The sequence below is a fragment of the Condylostylus longicornis genome, unplaced genomic scaffold (genome assembly GCF_029603195.1).
Source record: "Condylostylus longicornis isolate FDR11 unplaced genomic scaffold, ASM2960319v2 ptg000115l, whole genome shotgun sequence".
NCBI classification, from domain to species: Eukaryota; Metazoa; Arthropoda; class Insecta; order Diptera; family Dolichopodidae; genus Condylostylus; species Condylostylus longicornis.
In genome coordinates, this window is record NW_026578083.1 from 313,455 (window position 1) to 331,332 (window position 17,878).

Genomic DNA, 17,878 nt, shown 5'->3' on the forward strand with positions numbered 1-17,878 from the left:
TCATCACGAGTGAGGGTCATATAAAGCTTGCTTATATAATATTATTGTATCGCAATTTTTATCGTAAAAGAAAAACGTTCATGTACTTTTTTATTTATTTTTCTTTAACTAAAGAATTATTTTGTTTTTTTTCTTTAAAAAAAAAAATATTTAATTAAAAAAAAAAAATATTTAATATTTATATTTCCAGATTTATCATATAATCGATTAGCAAAAATACCAAATACAGCATTCTCCAGCCTTTCAAATTTAACATATCTGGATTTATCATATAATAAGCTGGTAAGATTAGAATCACAAGCTGTTCAATATCTAACGAGACTGAAAACATTAAATATTAGTGGTAATATACAAATGGATTTGCATGAAATGCGTAGTTCATTTGAGGTAAGTGCCTATTATTCTGTAAATAATTGAATAAATTTTTAATATTAAAGATTATTATGTAGAATATTTCAAATGTAATGGATAATTTCAATAGAGTTATAGTGGGAGTGCGCATATTTTTACATTAAACATATTTTATTATTAGATTCACTTTATATTCTTTTCCATTTTGTTAATTGGTAAATAAATTATCCGTATTAATGTAAGTTGTGTTATGTGATACTCTTGTATCGACTTAAACTAATTAAGAGTACTATTCTATAACCTATTCTATACTACATTAATTCGCATACGTGAATATCAATCAATTATATTATTTTAAGTTATGACCTAGTTTCTTAAATATATGTATATATTTTTTGGGATACATACGGTAAAACTTTTCTACCACTTCCGGTTTTTTCTCAATATGAAATATAAACTTAAGTACATATACGAGTACATATATAAAATCATAATAACATGTATATTTAATTTTAGGTATGTTTACACTGAGTACATTGTATAATATACTCTTAACATATTAATAAAATATATGTTTAATGTGCACACATGCGTACCAATAAAATAATTAAAAATTTAGAAATTATTATAATGCATTTACACATATGTGTACATGTACATATAATTCTATATATATATTACATACTGGTTTATTTGGAATGTATGCCAAGAAACAAAGCAAATAAAAAAGTCAAAAACAAAATAGTAAAAAAAAACTCGAATGAGTATAATGTACATTTGAAATTGAGATTTACAGCTATAAAAAAAATATATATATTTTATCTACTTGAATTACCTCTTAGAAAGAGCAATAGAATAATAAAAGAGAGAAAAAAAAATCAAAACAAATAAGAAAAGGAACTTGTTCATACATAAATAAATAAAATTAATTTACAGAAATTGATGTTAATGTTAAGATGGCTAAATAGGTACCTAAAACACAAGTTGATTCTCATTTATTGTGAATTACCTACATATTACCTGTATAGGCTTTATATAAACTATTCAATTTAAAAATCAGAATTATGTACATACGAGTAATGTATACTTACATACATAGAATATTTCGAATACCCGTATAAGTTGTATGTAATTATAAAAATGATTCCATTCAATTTTAATTCAATTGAAATATGAGAGTCTTTTTTGTTAATAATAATATGAATATGAACTCAATTATTGTAAAAAAAAAGCGAATGCAATTGAAAATGAAATTGTATGTAAAGTAGAATCCAATCCCTTCTTATTAAACTTTAATGAATTATAATGTTGAGAAGAATTCCTATAAATAAAATCTCTCCAATAAAAATATTTAAAATATTAATATGGGTTGTACATACTCTCAAAAACAAAAATTGTTACCATCACTTTCAATTCTATAACAAAATGCAAAAAACAATATGAATTCCACCTTCACTTTCAATTCTGATGCTATACTCTCCAGTCTCCACTAACGCTTTCTCTTCGCTTAAATTAAATATCGCTCTTTAATTTAATTTACCGCTACCAGTCTAATATAATTGAAAATTTTTTCTGACATTTTTGTAATATTTACACACGTGGGCATTCTAATGTCAACTTCAATAATTTTAAAATATCAATATTTTGCATTTAAAGAAATTTAAAAGAGAAAATTCAAAATAAAAACAATTTTATTTTAATATAAAAAAAAAACATTTTGTTTTGACAAAATAAATTTTTATGTCATATGAAACGAAAAATAATAATATTAAAAAAAGAGAAAAGTTTTTCAATCATATTTCAACAGTTTCCAAAATTATTATTATTTTTCTTTTGTTTTATTGACATTTTTGACCTTGCTTATGATAACCACATTATTTATTAAATTTTATTAAAATCAACATTTAAAATGCTTTATTATGTTGAAAACGGAAGACAAATGAAATAGTCCTGGTGAATAAAGAACACGAAGAAAATATTATTTTTAAAATTTTCTAACTCATTTTTAAAAAAATCATTTGTCATTCATGTTGCCGTAAGTCACTATAATATTGTTGACGTCAAAAATAACTCACCAAAAAAAAAAAAAAAGCCAAAGAATAGCAAATTTATAATCAATAAATAAATCTTTTCTCTTTTTCTGAATTGACAATAATATATGAGATTATATGGGGTATGAATGTGCCACATGTGAATGTAAGAAGGTAAATCGAAAATAAATGGAGGTAGATCGAACCTTTAAAAATTTTAATAAATTATAAAAAAAATAAATTGCTTTTGAAATATGCACTTAGTTGTGATTCAAAAGTTCTAGTGTTGACACTTAGAAATATTGGGTGCTTTTACTCAGAAAGAATTTTCGAACGACCTATCTATCAAATAATGAATATAATTTGACAAATCATTCACGAGCCCTTTGTTAATTTTGTTTTAAAATCAGTCTTCGATTTGGGCAATAAAAAAAATTTGGTTTTTATCACAAAATTTTGGGTAACAAATTTACTCAAATTTGCCGTAATTGGTTCATTTATAAACAAAATATAATCGTCATTTTGACGAGAGCTCCTACAGATTAATTATGTCAAATATTTAGTACCATCACCTTGTCAATAATTATTGCCGAGAAGGTTCGGCTACAATAATCACTGGTTGACGAGCTTAAAATGAATGAGAAATGTGCATTCTAAGTTTTGCTGGTCAAGAATAGTCTAAGTTATTATTGCTTTTAAATAACATTCAAAGCAACCTACAACCAAGGCAAATACTATTTACGGTATATGGTAACACTCTTTATAAGAAACTTAGTATATACGGTCTTTTTTGTGTTCAATTATAGGTTTTATGTATGTACATTTCTTTATTTATACCATAAAAAATCTATTTAATGTGACAGACATTAAAATATTGTAGGCATAAAAAAATTTAATTTTTTTTTTGAAAACTTTTGTGATAAAAGTTATAAATATTTTTTTAATCGATTGTCGACGGCTGTTAAAACATTTTTCTTTATTTTCTATATTTAGAATTTACAGAGAATGTAATAAATTTGTTTTTTTTAACACTATGATTGCAATATTTAAAATACAATTAATTTAATGTTAGATTTTCGAATAAAAAACTCAGACAAAATTATTATTCGACAATAATCTATCTGCAAATGCATATTGCATTACTAAAAGTGTAATATTTTTCAAAATTTTACTTGTTTTTTGTAATAAACACTCTCATATCGTAATGTAAAATAAAAATGATGGTTATAAGTGTAGTACCGTATAATTTATCTCCTACAATGTAAGTTCAAATGCAGTAGATAGGCTTTAAATTTCATTATAAAAAATGAGACCTTATTTTATCCTTACATTATAATTTCATCTACATTATAGTGCTCTATAAGAATATCCTAACATTTGGTACCTACAAATATCAGAATTATGTAAATCAGCACTTGACTATGCCTATGAATATGTACAAAACATTGTATATATACAATATGTATGTGCACTATTTTTAATTTCATTTACAAAATGTTTATGTATATGTAGTAGGTATTTTATTACTATTTTTTTTTTATCTATTTTCAGTTTCTTTCCCATTTAACAAGTTTAGCAGTAGCCGATATGGGTATTTTACCGATGGGTTTATTGGTGCCTTTCAAAGAACTTCGTTATTTAAACATATCTGGAAATCATTTGGACAGCATTCAAGTCATCAATCCGTGTCCTTCACTTGAGGTATGTAATAAAATTTAAATTTAAAAATTAGAACAAAAAATGAAGCAAAAAACAAAATAAAATGGAGGAAAAAACAAAATTATGTTTCAAGTTTTTGTAAAATATATTTCAAGGCGATATTGTCTAGCAACATTTTGAGCAAGCTTCTATAGACAAATATTTATTAGAGTAACAACAACAAAAGAGTGTACATGTGCTTCCTTCTATGAATTTTATCAGTTTTTTTTTTTATTTTAATTTTTTGCAAACTAAAAATGTCTTCTATTATCATTTTGACAACAAAATGAAAGAGTTGAAAAATTTTCGATTAAAATTTCATCAAAAAAAAAATATTTTGATGAAAAACCTATTCTTGTACGTACATACACACTTATACACTTATATGCTCTTTATCAGGATGTTTTAAAATCGTGAAAAAAAAAATTGTATTTTATGCTTCTCATTTTTGGCTTCATATTTTGTTGAAAATGTTATAAAAATTTGTATAAAAGTGAAATGAGAACATGTCAAGGATAATAATTGTCAGAATATTTTGAACAAAATTTTACATTATACTAACAGCGAGTTCTCGATAGTTAAAAAAAAATTTTTTATGCCAGTGGTTTGAAAATCAAATATGTGGCAGTAGTGACAATATGTCCGAAGACGAAGACCATTAAAAACTGTAGTGAGTTTTTTAGACAATCAAGCAGTACAACTTTTCAAATAAACCATTGACAGGAAATGACCTCTAATCTGAACGACCAAGCGATGTCAGTCCCTTAAAATTTTTTGGAGCGAGATAAGCGCGGACAATTATTCCAACGATCATCCCTGGCCCGATAGGTTAGATTTGGTTCACGCGTCCCCGAAAAGGATACACATAGTCCACTAAAACCCATTGTGCTACCATCGGATCTCCCTCCTTTTACCCCTCATTTAAAACATTCCGAACTCCCCACAAATATCAAATCAAGAGATATCAGATCCCTTGTGCGAGGCAAGCCCAGATTTAACCACAGCTTCCTCGTCGCGTTACATGTTGTTCTATTTGCTCATATGAGTAAGCGCGCTCCACTGCCACTTTGCGTAACAGCAGCTATAAGTGCTTAGAGATGCTCTTTTCCAAGCTCCTGTCCCATGTCTCGCAAGCTCGTCTACCTTACATTGTGTTTAGGAGCCCAAACTAAGCCTACCTCGAACTGCCTTATAAACGATTAGAAGAGCCAACTATCTCGAAACCTGGCCCGTTCCTCTGATAACAAATATTCAAGGTGCGGAACATCATTGTTATCAACATTTCAAAGCATAGCTCTGGTGAAAGGAGTTACCGCTCCCTTCCGGGCGAGAACATCGGCGTTCTCATTCTCATCTATGTCGTAATATTCTGGGACCAACATCAAAGATACCGTAAGAGTTAACCACGGTAGTCTGCTGGTTTTTCTCCAAGTCATTGGTATTTGTTGACCTATCCCGTGCTATTGTTTTGCTTAGATCATTGGTAGATAGAGGTTGCTGCGAATTATTTATATATTTTATCCTTAAAACTTCAGAGTTATGCGTATTGGAACTTTAAATTTACACGAGTTGGACATGGCTTTATACAATCTATAAACTTCGGAAAATGATTAAAAGATGATTGAGTGATGGCTTCTCTTAGTGATATTTCCGGTGATTGGGATCAGATATCAACTATAACCGGTCAAAGTTTTCAAAGATCTTACTGTTCGTTTTATAAATGCAAATATATGTAATTTAACATTTTTATCGTGAAAAATAAAATGATTTAAAAAGGAAAACAGGAATTAAAAATCATAAAAGTATAAAAGAATAAAATTACCATATGTTCACATTTAAAAACCATAATATTCGATCTAAAAAATTTTCACATAAATTACGAGATTGTGTCGACTTGATTTAAATACAAAATTAATGCGATTTTAAAATTAGAAATATGCATTCAATTTTAATATAGAAGTGCTGCACGAGTGATTAATTTTAAAATAGTGAAATTGAATTTTATTTTCTAAAAATTTATAGATAATTAATGTTAAATAAACATTTGTTTTTGAGATTTTTAAAAATTTATTATTTAAAAAAAAAATAAATTGAATAATAATGTTGATAAGAATCAATAAAAATTCTGTAATTGCTAAATTAAATCCTAGAGAGATAAAGTCTATAAATTTTGTATTTACACAATTAAATACCGGAAATAGTTGAAAATTTTTTAATAATCTTATAAAATATTATTTTAAATACAATTTAATTTCTACCCCTTTTATTTTTTGAAAAATTGTTTAAGTATAAGTTATGATTTTATTATGAAAGGCTCTTGTGATAACACACTTGATTACCTATACAAAGTGATGGTTATTTATTGTTAATAACTTTATTAAAGCATTTAGATGTAAAACATCCAGAATTTTTTAAAATAATGGTTTATAATTGGAGGCTTTTAATACAGAAATACATATGTATGCGCCTCGTATTGTAAACCTTTATATACAGAACACTGAAGAGACCGGTCATTCACTAATTCCAGATTCATTAAAATATGAAGCCGCAGAAATCTTAGTGTTAAATAGAGTTGACATGCTGACAAGCCATTACGATTTGAACTATAATATACCATTTGTGCAGATTTTGAGACGGATGGATATAACTTATTAAACAGTGATGTGTTGGGCGGCAGATAATTAATGAACTTAGCAGGGTCATGTCTTTGGTGGATGTTAAATATGTGCGTTCTAAATCTAGTTGTAGTAATTTTATTTTGGAGTGGGATATCACAATAGGACGACTAAATGTTTCCTACTAAATTACATCTGTTTGCACTAAATTTTCGAAGAGATGACTTGAAATTTCTTGCGTCAATATTGATGCGCCAGGCATTTTTATTATTTACTATAACATTATTGGAGGATTCCAAGAACAAAGCCGATTTGTCGTAATAATCAAATACATTTCAATATGTGTATCAGTTTCAATAATAGAATACAAGGAAAATTCAACTTATTCCACTTAGAACAATAATTTTAGAATAGAATAGGATAAAATTGCTTTTTTTTTTTGCGTTACAATCCAGATATAGATCAGCTTGAACTCTAGTTTTTGATTGTTATAACCATGATTATTTTGCAATTTAGTTGCAACTTCATTGAAAGTCAATCAGTGTCATATTGTACAATTGTCATCTTTAGCAAGAGAAAAGCAGCACGATGAATACTAGTACGGAACATCTAAACTATTTATATGACCAATTTGTAAATTTGTATATATAGAGAAAATTTTACAAAGTAATTTCATAAATGATAAATTCATGAAAATAAATATTTTTTCAGCATCAGAAACTTTTCATCAGAATCCATAAAAAAAAATATAAAAAAATACACATGTGCTCTATAAATATTGCAGTATGTGTTATATTTAACTAACAGGAAAGGATTCATCTCGTATATACGCAAGGATATATCTTATGTATATATTGATTTGAAGTTGATATATTGACATGTTCATTATGTATGCATATAGTGCCCATCAATCAGCAGGAAAATATCATGAAAAAGAAACTTTGAATATTTTATCATGTGTATAAAATATATTTTTTTTTTATTTATTTTTTGACAAGTAAGGATACGCCTGATAAGTATTTGCAATATTTATCCCCGTACGAACGTATGTTCGAAGGGTATACTAAATCTACCTTACCGTTTGTAACGCCAAGAAATAATGGTCTGCGATATAGAATCAAGTATAAGTTTTTGATTAGCGTCGAATTCTGAGCCGATTTAGTTTGTCGGTCATTCTGTCGATTTAGTTTTCACAATAGACTGATATGTTAGAACCCTATTTAAATTGGATATGATTAAAAAACTGGTTCGGGAAGCTGCCATACATATCCAAAAGTTATTTGGTATTATCACAGAAATTATTGGAGCTATATATTAGAGCTATAATATAGAAATTTCATGAAAACAAGTGTATTATTAGGGCTGTTATGTGTGATAAAAATCGTTGAAATTTCTTGACTCCCTGTAGTGGCTGCCATACAACTTCAATAGTAGTTTCTCCACATCTTAAAAAATATTTAAATCACAGTACTGAAATTTTCCATTGGTATGTTATTACGGCAATTTAAAGTCATAGTCTGCCCCATAGTCATTTATGGCATATTTACTCGTACATAGGATAAGGAATTCGTACGGATATCACAGAGATGACATGGTCAACTCTATTTTTTCTCGTTTTTTTTTTATAAAAATTATTTATGATTTTATATTTTTTTTTTTCAATATTTGCAATATTTAAATTTATTTATTAATAACGATATGACTACAAAAATATTAACCAAACTTTTATTGGGTACAAACAGTATATAATTTATTTCGGAAAACAAAAAAACACCATCAATTGATTACCAGGACCACTTCAGATTCATGAAATATTTGAATAATTTTTTTAATAAGTTCAAAGTTTAATAAATAAATTCATATATAATTTTTGTATAACGTGGTACTTAAATTTTGTGAGAAAAATTTGACCGTCAGATCAAAAATTTTTCAGATTTTAGGAGTAACGATAGTAAACAAACAAGCCGTTTCCGTCTTTATAAAACAGAAAATTTCAAACTGTGCTTTACTATTTCCAAAAAATTCGTTTACAAAGTTTACATTTCATTCAAATACAACTCAATAGAAACCATAGAACATCTTATCTTGCCACTTTATTGAGAAGCATCAAGAAGTTTACAAGACTATTTTTTTTGCTTAAAACGTAACAATTTTTATCACTCTATATCTCTCTAAAGCTATGCAGCTTTTAACATTCCATTTGTTCAGAATCTTGTCCTCCCACTATTCAAATTCGTCTCTGACTACTAACAAAAAATATCCTCTGCGCAAATATCTTCGATGAACCACACAAAAGCATTATTTCTTTTGTTTGTTTCCAGCAACTTTCCATTAGTTCGGAATGAAATACATTATTAAAAGGACCCGACATAAAACACTAACACAGTCCCGCATTGGTATCTTAAAAAAAGTATATATATTCAAAAATACACCCGAATTCAATTGTATATCATCGTTAAATCTCATAATACAAAATTAATATTTACTAAAGTACAATATTAATAATAAATCTCAATATAGTGTAAAATCATAAAGAAACTCATAAGAAACCACAAACATAATAGTGAATTTAAAAATATTCGGATCATATCAAAATTAATTTTGTTATTTAGCCTCAAAACTTTTAGAAAACTAAAATATTATAAGGGATTGGGTAACATTAAATCATTTTCATTTTAATCATTATGAATATCCTTGATGTTTACACAAGTGAGAAAAAAAAAATCATCTAAGAGCTACTTTTTTTTTTTTTGATGCAAAAAAATCGAAATAAAAGTTAAAAAAAAAATATCAGAAAAAAAAATTGATCAATTGACCGGAAACGACAATTTAATACACATTACTCTTATAAAAATTTTAAGTTAATATCCAAGGATGTTATACCTAAACCGTTACTAAAACAAAAACAACAACAAAAGTAAGAAGAGAGAGAGAGAGAGAGAGAGAAAGAAAAAAATAAACAAGAAGAGAAATTTTGTTACTTTATTAATATCGTTTTTACATGTTATCCTTTAAGTCTCAGATAAATTTTTTTTTTATCTCAAAGGAATAAAAAAAAAAAAAAAACAAAATATCAAACAAAAAATATTTAATAATAAAAAGAGAATTTAATAAAGAAAAAAGAAACATTTCAAATTCTTATTCATTTCATTTCAGCCTCTCCCGTTTATTCTGTCTCTTCTATCACTTTCACTTCATTCTAACTCACTGAATAGTGGTGGTACACGTTTTTAATAATCTCTCGCTCTCCGTTTCTCTCTCTCTTTCTCTCTCTTCATCTGACATAGATCCTTTATTTTCCTATATTTCCAGAATTTTTTTGAAAGAAAAAAAATAATAATAAAAGTTTGTAAGAAAATTTTCTTGTAAATCTTATGAAAACTTTGTTGTTGTTGTTGCTGTTATTGCTGGTTACAGAAATTATTGTATATTTGGTGCTGTCATTTTAAATATATTATGAATTTTTTTTTTGTTTTTTTCTGTATTGGGTGCTGTTTATTTTCATATTATAATAATATATTTGAATTCATCATACTTTATAAATTGTACACATTATAAAACTCACATACTATATATTGTACGTATAAACATTATGAATTCATATATATGAAAAAATAAATAATAATAAGAAAAAATTAAAATAAAAAAAAAAAAAAAATTTTGACATTTTTGTTTCTGTTCTATTTTTTTTTTTCTCTCTCTTTCTACGTTTGACATTATATGTATGAAATAAAAAGTTTTTGGATTTGTCACGGAATCAGTTGAAAGGAATAAATGATGATTCTGCCCTAAGGATTAAAGATATACGAAATGTTAGGCTTGACAACAATCCACTAATTTGTGATTCATGTCACATGGGAACATTAATAGATATCGTTAGAAATGTAAGTATATTCTTATTTCTTCTTCTTCTAATATTATTTTTTATATTTTGTTTTTTGTTGTATTTTTCATTCTTTCTAGGAATTTTGTATATTTTTAGTTATATGCGTATATATATTTGAATATTTTCGCACACGTTCACTTAACCTTAAATATTTTCTTGTTTCTTTGTTTTTATTTTTTTGCTCTCTCATTTCTATAGTGTATTTTACTGGTACTGGCTCATAAGTTTTTTTCATTTTTCTTATTTTTCTTAGTTTTTTATTCATTTAATATCCAGTTTTATATTACATATGTATGTATTGTATCCCATCATCAATATCACTGTTAACATTATGAATATAATCATTGCTATCACAATAGTAATCATATTATCATCATGATAGTATAATCATTATTTCTGTTTGTAAGAAAATATCATTATACATAAAATACAGGAAAAGAAAAACATCACTTCTTTTTCATATATACATAATAATTCTTATAAGTACATACATGTATGTATGTATTGTACAATATAATCATTATATACAAACAAATATATACTCGTATGCTTGTCAAAAAAAACATTTTAGTTGGTTGTTGCTGTTGCTCTTACTTTAACAAAAATTTGCATTAAACACACATGTGTTCGTTACTATCATGACATTTACAATCTTTACGTCATGAGACATTATTTTAGGATTAGAATTTTTGCTCTTCATTTATTTCTTGGTTTTCTTAATTTTGTTTTTTGTTCAAAATTTCTTATTTTGCTTTTTATTTTCGAAATGTTTTTGATTGTAATTTTCATTCTTTTTTTTTTCTGATAGTATTCTTTTTTCATTACTATGAATGTATTTAATTTTATTTACATAATATTTTCTTGTATTTCTTTGGAAAAAATTACATGCATAACATTAAAAATAATAAAGAAATAATAGAGAGAAAGAGGAAAAGGAAGAGATCAAGAACGTTATGATCTTTTTTAAAAAATTTTTTGAAAATTATTAAATTAAATTACATGTTTATTTACATATTTATACAAGTTCAACAAAAATTTTATTTACCCAATATTATATAATTTGCATAGGTGTATTAATTTGCTTAAAATTATAAAAATGTCAAGGAAATATGAAAATACTTTTAAAGAGATACGTATAAAAAGTTTAGACATTTTAATCACAAACATTTATTTAACACCAAAATTATAAATAGCAATTAAATGTATAAACTCACTTATAGAAAGTGATAATTAAATGTCATTATAAATATCAAATGTCAAAGAATAATTTTGTTTAAGAGAAATTTATTTAAAATTAACATTCTCTTATCATAATTAAAAATAAAAATAAAAAAATGTCATTATATTTATCGCATTTTTTGTCACTTATTTCTATTTTCATATTATATGTGACTTAATTCACTTCAATTGAGAAATATTTAACAGAGAGAATCGGAAGAGAGAATTCTCATTTATTTAAAAGTAAAACAAAATTATGTATTTAAATTTCGAGGTAAATATTTTGAATTGAGAAAAATTTTTAATGAAAACCGTAATATGTCATGATATTTTATATGAAATCAGACGTAACGAATAATGCATTCCAGACAGAAATTTTCTAACTTTCTAAGCATTCTAGACAAACGTTTATATTTTGGTATTTGTTACGATATTCCATACAAACTTCATTCCAGACAGAAATTTTCGCACTTTTTAGCGGTTTTCCATGTGAACTTCATTCCCGACAGACATATTTTCATATTCTATGTAATACAAATAAATTGTAAGAAATAATAAAATATTTCAACACATTGTTACTATTTGAATTTTAATTAAATTTTAATAATATCATACATCTTATATGGGTTTATGTGGGTAAATATGTCTTATGTTATGCGGGTTGTGTCTTGTGTGGGTAAAATACTTAATCAAATCATACTATTCTAATGCAAAATGTACGCTTCAACTCATTTTAAAATAAGAAAATTTTAAAATAATATTTACCCCAATATTTTTGTCAATGTTATGTGGTTAAATAATTTTAATATATAATAGATGTATCCGTAAAATTTCATTTTAAAATTTTAATTTTCGAAATAATATCAAATTTTCTTTACTCATTACCGTATATATATTATTCATATGTATTATTTATACTATATACATACATAAGAATTATAAAATCTGTGAATTCCCAGTGACCACAAAAAACACTTAAAATCGCTCTATCTCTTCTAGTTTAGCCAGAAAACGCGTTTAAAGTTTTGCAAGAGATTTTTTTAAATATCTCCAAAAATATTTTTGCTACACCCTATTATCATATATTGGCAGAATCTGTGAACTCCCAGTGATCACAAAAAACACTTAAAATCGCTCTATCTCTTCTAGTTTAGCCAGAAAACGCGTTTAAAGTTTTGCAAGAGATTTTTTTAAATATCTCCAAAAATATTTTTGCTACAGCCTATTATCATATATTGGCAGAATCTGTGAACTCCCAGTGATCACAAAAAACACTTAAAATCGCTCTATCTCTTCTAGTTTAGCCAGAAAACGCGTTTAAAGTTTTGTAAGAGATTTTTTTAAATATCTCCAAAAATATTTTTGCTACAGCCTATTATCATATATTGGCAGAATCTGCGAACTCCCAGTGATCACAAAAAACACTTAAAATCGCTCTATCTCTTCTAGTTTAGCCAGAAAACGCGTTTAAAGTTTTGCAAGAGATTTTTTTAAATATCTCCAAAAATATTTTTACTACAGCCTATTATCATATATTGGCAGAATCTGTGAACTCCCAGTGATCACAAAAAACACTTAAAATCGCTCTATCTCTTCTAGTTTAGCCAGAAAACGCGTTTAAAGTTTTGCAAGAGATTTTTTTAAATATCTCCAAAAATATTTTTGCTACACCCTATTATCATATATTAGCAGAATCTGTGAACTCCCAGTGATCACAAAAAACACTTAAAATCGCTCTATCTCTTCTAGTTTAGCCAGAAAACGCGTTTAAAGTTTTGCAAGAGATTTTTTTAAATATCTCCAAAAATATTTTTGCTACAGCCTATTATCATATATTGGCAGATCTCCCAGTGATCACAAAAAAACACTTAAAATCGCTCTATCTCTTCTAGTTTAGCCAGAAAACGCGTTTAAAGTTTTGCAAGAGATTTTTTTAAATATCTCCAAAAATATTTTTGCTACAGCCTATTATCATATATCGGCATAATCTGTGATCACAAAAAACACTTAAAATCGCTCTATCTCTTCTAGTTTAGCCAGAAAACGCGTTTAAAGTTTTGCAAGAGACTTTTTTAAATATCTCCAAAAATATTTTTGCTACAGCTTATTATCATATATTGGCAGAATCTGTGAACTCCCAGTGATCACAAAAAACACTTAAAATCGCTCTATCTCTTCTAGTTTAGCCAGAAAACGCGTTTAAAGTTTTGCAAGAGATTTTTTTACAAAAAACACTTAAAATCGCTCTATCTCTTCTAGTTTAGCCAGAAAACGCGTTTAAAGTTTTGCAAGAGATTTTTTTAAATATCTCCAAAAATATTTTTGCTACAGCCTATTATCATATATTGGCAGAATCTGCGAACTCCCAGTGATCACAAAAAACACTTAAAATCGTTCTATCTCTTCTAGTTTAGCCAGAAAACGCGTTTAAAGTTTTGCAAAAGATTTTTTTAAATATCTCCAAAAATATTTTTGCTACAGCCTATTATCATATATTAGCAGAATCTGTGAACTCCCAGTGATCACAAAAAACACTTAAAATCGTTCTATCTCTTCTAGTTTAGCCAGAAAACGCGTTTAAAGTTTTGCAAAAGATTTTTTTAAATATCTCTAAAAATATTTTTGCTACAGCCTATTATCATATATTGGCAGAATCTGTGAACTCCCAGTGATCACAAAAAAACACTTAAAATCGCTCTATCTCTTCTAGTTTAGCCAGAAAACGCGTTTCAAGTTTTGAAAGAGATTTTTTTAAATATCTCCAAAAATATTTTTGCTACAGCCTATTATCATATATTGGCAGAATCTGCGAACTCCCAGTGATCACAAAAAACACTTAAAATCGCTCTATCTCTTCTAGTTTAGCCAGAAAACGCGTTTAAAGTTTTGCAAGAGATTTTGTTAAGTATCTCCAAAAATATTTTTGCTACAGCCTATTATCATATATTGGCAGAATCTGTGAACTTCCAGTGATCACAAAAAACACTTAAAATCGCTCTATCTCTTCTAGTTTAGCCAGAAAACGCGTTTCAAGTTTTGCAAGAGATTTTTTTAAATATCTCCAAAAATATTTTTGCTACAGCCTATTATCATATATTGGCAGAATCTGTGAACTCCCAGTGATCACAACACTTAAAATCGCTCTATCTCTTCTCGTTTAGCCAGAAAACGCGTTTAAAGTTTTGCAAGAGATTTTGTTAAGTATCTCCAAAAATATTTTTGCTACAGCCTATTATCATATATTGGCAGAATCTGTGAACTCCCAGTGATCACAAAAAACACTTAAAATCGCTCTATCTCTTCTAGTTTAGCCAGAAAACGCGTTTAAAGTTTTGCAAGAGATTTTTTTAAATATCTCCAAAAATATTTTTGCTACAGCCTATTATCATATATTGGCAGAATCTGTGAACTCCCAGTGATCACAAAAAACACTTAAAATCGCTCTATCTCTTCTAGTTTAGCCAGAAAACGCGTTTAAGGTTTTGCAAGAGATTTTTTTAAATATCTCCAAAAATATTTTTACTACAGCCTATTATCATATATTGGCAGAATCTGTGAACTCCCAGTGATCACAAAAACACTTAAAATCGCTCTATCTCTTCTAGTTTAGCCAGAAAACGCGTTTAAAGTTTTGCACAAGATTTTTTTAAATATCTCCAAAAATATTTTTACTACAGCCTATTATAATATATTGGCAGAATCTGTGAACTCCCAGTGATCACAAAAAAACACTTAAAATCGCTCTATCTCTTCTAGTTTAGCCAGAAAACGCGTTTAAAGTTTTGCAAAAGATTTTTTTAAATATCTCCAAAAATATTTTTACTACAGCCTATTATCATATATTAGCAGAATCTGTGAACTCCCAGTGATCACAAAAAACACTTAAAATCGTTCTATCTCTTCTCGTTTAGCCAGAAAACGCGTTTAAAGTTTTGCAAGAGATTTTTTTAAATATCTCCAAAAATATTTTTGCTACAGCCTATTATCATATATTGGCAGAATCTGCGAACTCCCAGTGATCACAAAAAACACTTAAAATCGTTCTATCTCTTCTAGTTTAGCCAGAAAACGCGTTTAAAGTTTTGCAAAAGATTTTTTTAAATATCTCCAAAAATATTTTTGCTACAGCCTATTATCATATATTAGTAGAATCTGTGAACTCCCAGTGATCACAAAAAACACTTAAAATCGTTCTATCTCTTCTAGTTTAGCCAGAAAACGCGTTTAAAGTTTTGCAAAAGATTTTTTTAAATATCTCTAAAAATATTTTTGCTACAGCCTATTATCATATATTGGCAGAATCTGTGAACTCCCAGTGATCACAAAAAAACACTTAAAATCGCTCTATCTCTTCTAGTTTAGCCAGAAAACGCGTTTAAAGTTTTGCAAAAGATTTTTTTAAATATCTCTAAAAATATTTTTGCTACAGCCTATTATCATATATTGGCAGAATCTGTGAACTCCCAGTGATCACAAAAAAAACACTTAAAATCGCTCTATCTCTTCTAGTTTAGCCAGAAAACGCGTTTCAAGTTTTGAAAGAGATTTTTTTAAATATCTCCAAAAATATTTTTGCTACAGCCTATTATCATATATTGGCAGAATCTGCGAACTCCCAGTGATCACAAAAAACACTTAAAATCGCTCTATCTCTTCTAGTTTAGCCAGAAAACGCGTTTAAAGTTTTGCAAGAGATTTTGTTAAGTATCTCCAAAAATATTTTTGCTACAGCCTATTATCATATATTGGCAGAATCTGTGAACTTCCAGTGATCACAAAAAACACTTAAAATCGCTCTATCTCTTCTAGTTTAGCCAGAAAACGCGTTTCAAGTTTTGCAAGAGATTTTTTTAAATATCTCCAAAAATATTTTTGCTACAGCCTATTATCATATATTGGCAGAATCTGTGAACTCCCAGTGATCACAACACTTAAAATCGCTCTATCTCTTCTCGTTTAGCCAGAAAACGCGTTTAAAGTTTTGCAAGAGATTTTGTTAAGTATCTCCAAAAATATTTTTGCTACAGCCTATTATCATATATTGGCAGAATCTGTGAACTCCCAGTGATCACAAAAAACACTTAAAATCGCTCTATCTCTTCTAGTTTAGCCAGAAAACGCGTTTAAAGTTTTGCAAGAGATTTTTTTAAATATCTCCAAAAATATTTTTGCTACAGCCTATTATCATATATTGGCAGAATCTGTGAACTCCCAGTGATCACAAAAAACACTTAAAATCGCTCTATCTCTTCTAGTTTAGCCAGAAAACGCGTTTAAGGTTTTGCAAGAGATTTTTTTAAATATCTCCAAAAATATTTTTACTACAGCCTATTATCATATATTGGCAGAATCTGTGAACTCCCAGTGATCACAAAAACACTTAAAATCGCTCTATCTCTTCTAGTTTAGCCAGAAAACGCGTTTAAAGTTTTGCACAAGATTTTTTTAAATATCTCCAAAAATATTTTTACTACAGCCTATTATAATATATTGGCAGAATCTGTGAACTCCCAGTGATCACAAAAAAACACTTAAAATCGCTCTATCTCTTCTAGTTTAGCCAGAAAACGCGTTTAAAGTTTTGCAAAAGATTTTTTTAAATATCTCCAAAAATATTTTTACTACAGCCTATTATCATATATTAGCAGAATCTGTGAACTCCCAGTGATCACAAAAAACACTTAAAATCGTTCTATCTCTTCTCGTTTAGCCAGAAAACGCGTTTAAAGTTTTGCAAGAGATTTTTTTAAATATCTCCAAAAATATTTTTGCTACAGCCTATTATCATATATTGGCAGAATCTGCGAACTCCCAGTGATCACAAAAAACACTTAAAATCGTTCTATCTCTTCTAGTTTAGCCAGAAAACGCGTTTAAAGTTTTGCAAAAGATTTTTTTAAATATCTCCAAAAATATTTTTGCTACAGCCTATTATCATATATTAGCAGAATCTGTGAACTCCCAGTGATCACAAAAAACACTTAAAATCGTTCTATCTCTTCTAGTTTAGCCAGAAAACGCGTTTAAAGTTTTGCAAAAGATTTTTTTAAATATCTCTAAAAATATTTTTGCTACAGCCT

General features: G+C 27.4%; 1 protein-coding gene across 1 annotated transcript in view; it reads left to right on the forward strand.

The window, feature by feature from the left end:
- Nucleotides 1-10,578, forward strand: part of LOC129614670 (toll-like receptor Tollo) — a gene marked incomplete at its 3' end in the record, with an annotated part of 40,334 nt that extends 29,756 nt beyond the window's left edge. Inside the window, exons 7-9 of the mRNA XM_055529430.1 lie at nucleotides 191-387; nucleotides 3,933-4,082; nucleotides 10,432-10,578. Coding sequence (XP_055385405.1) covers nucleotides 191-387; nucleotides 3,933-4,082; nucleotides 10,432-10,578 — 494 coding nt within the window. The remainder of the gene's footprint in view (nucleotides 1-190; nucleotides 388-3,932; nucleotides 4,083-10,431) is intronic.
- Nucleotides 10,579-17,878: the final 7,300 nt, after the last annotated feature.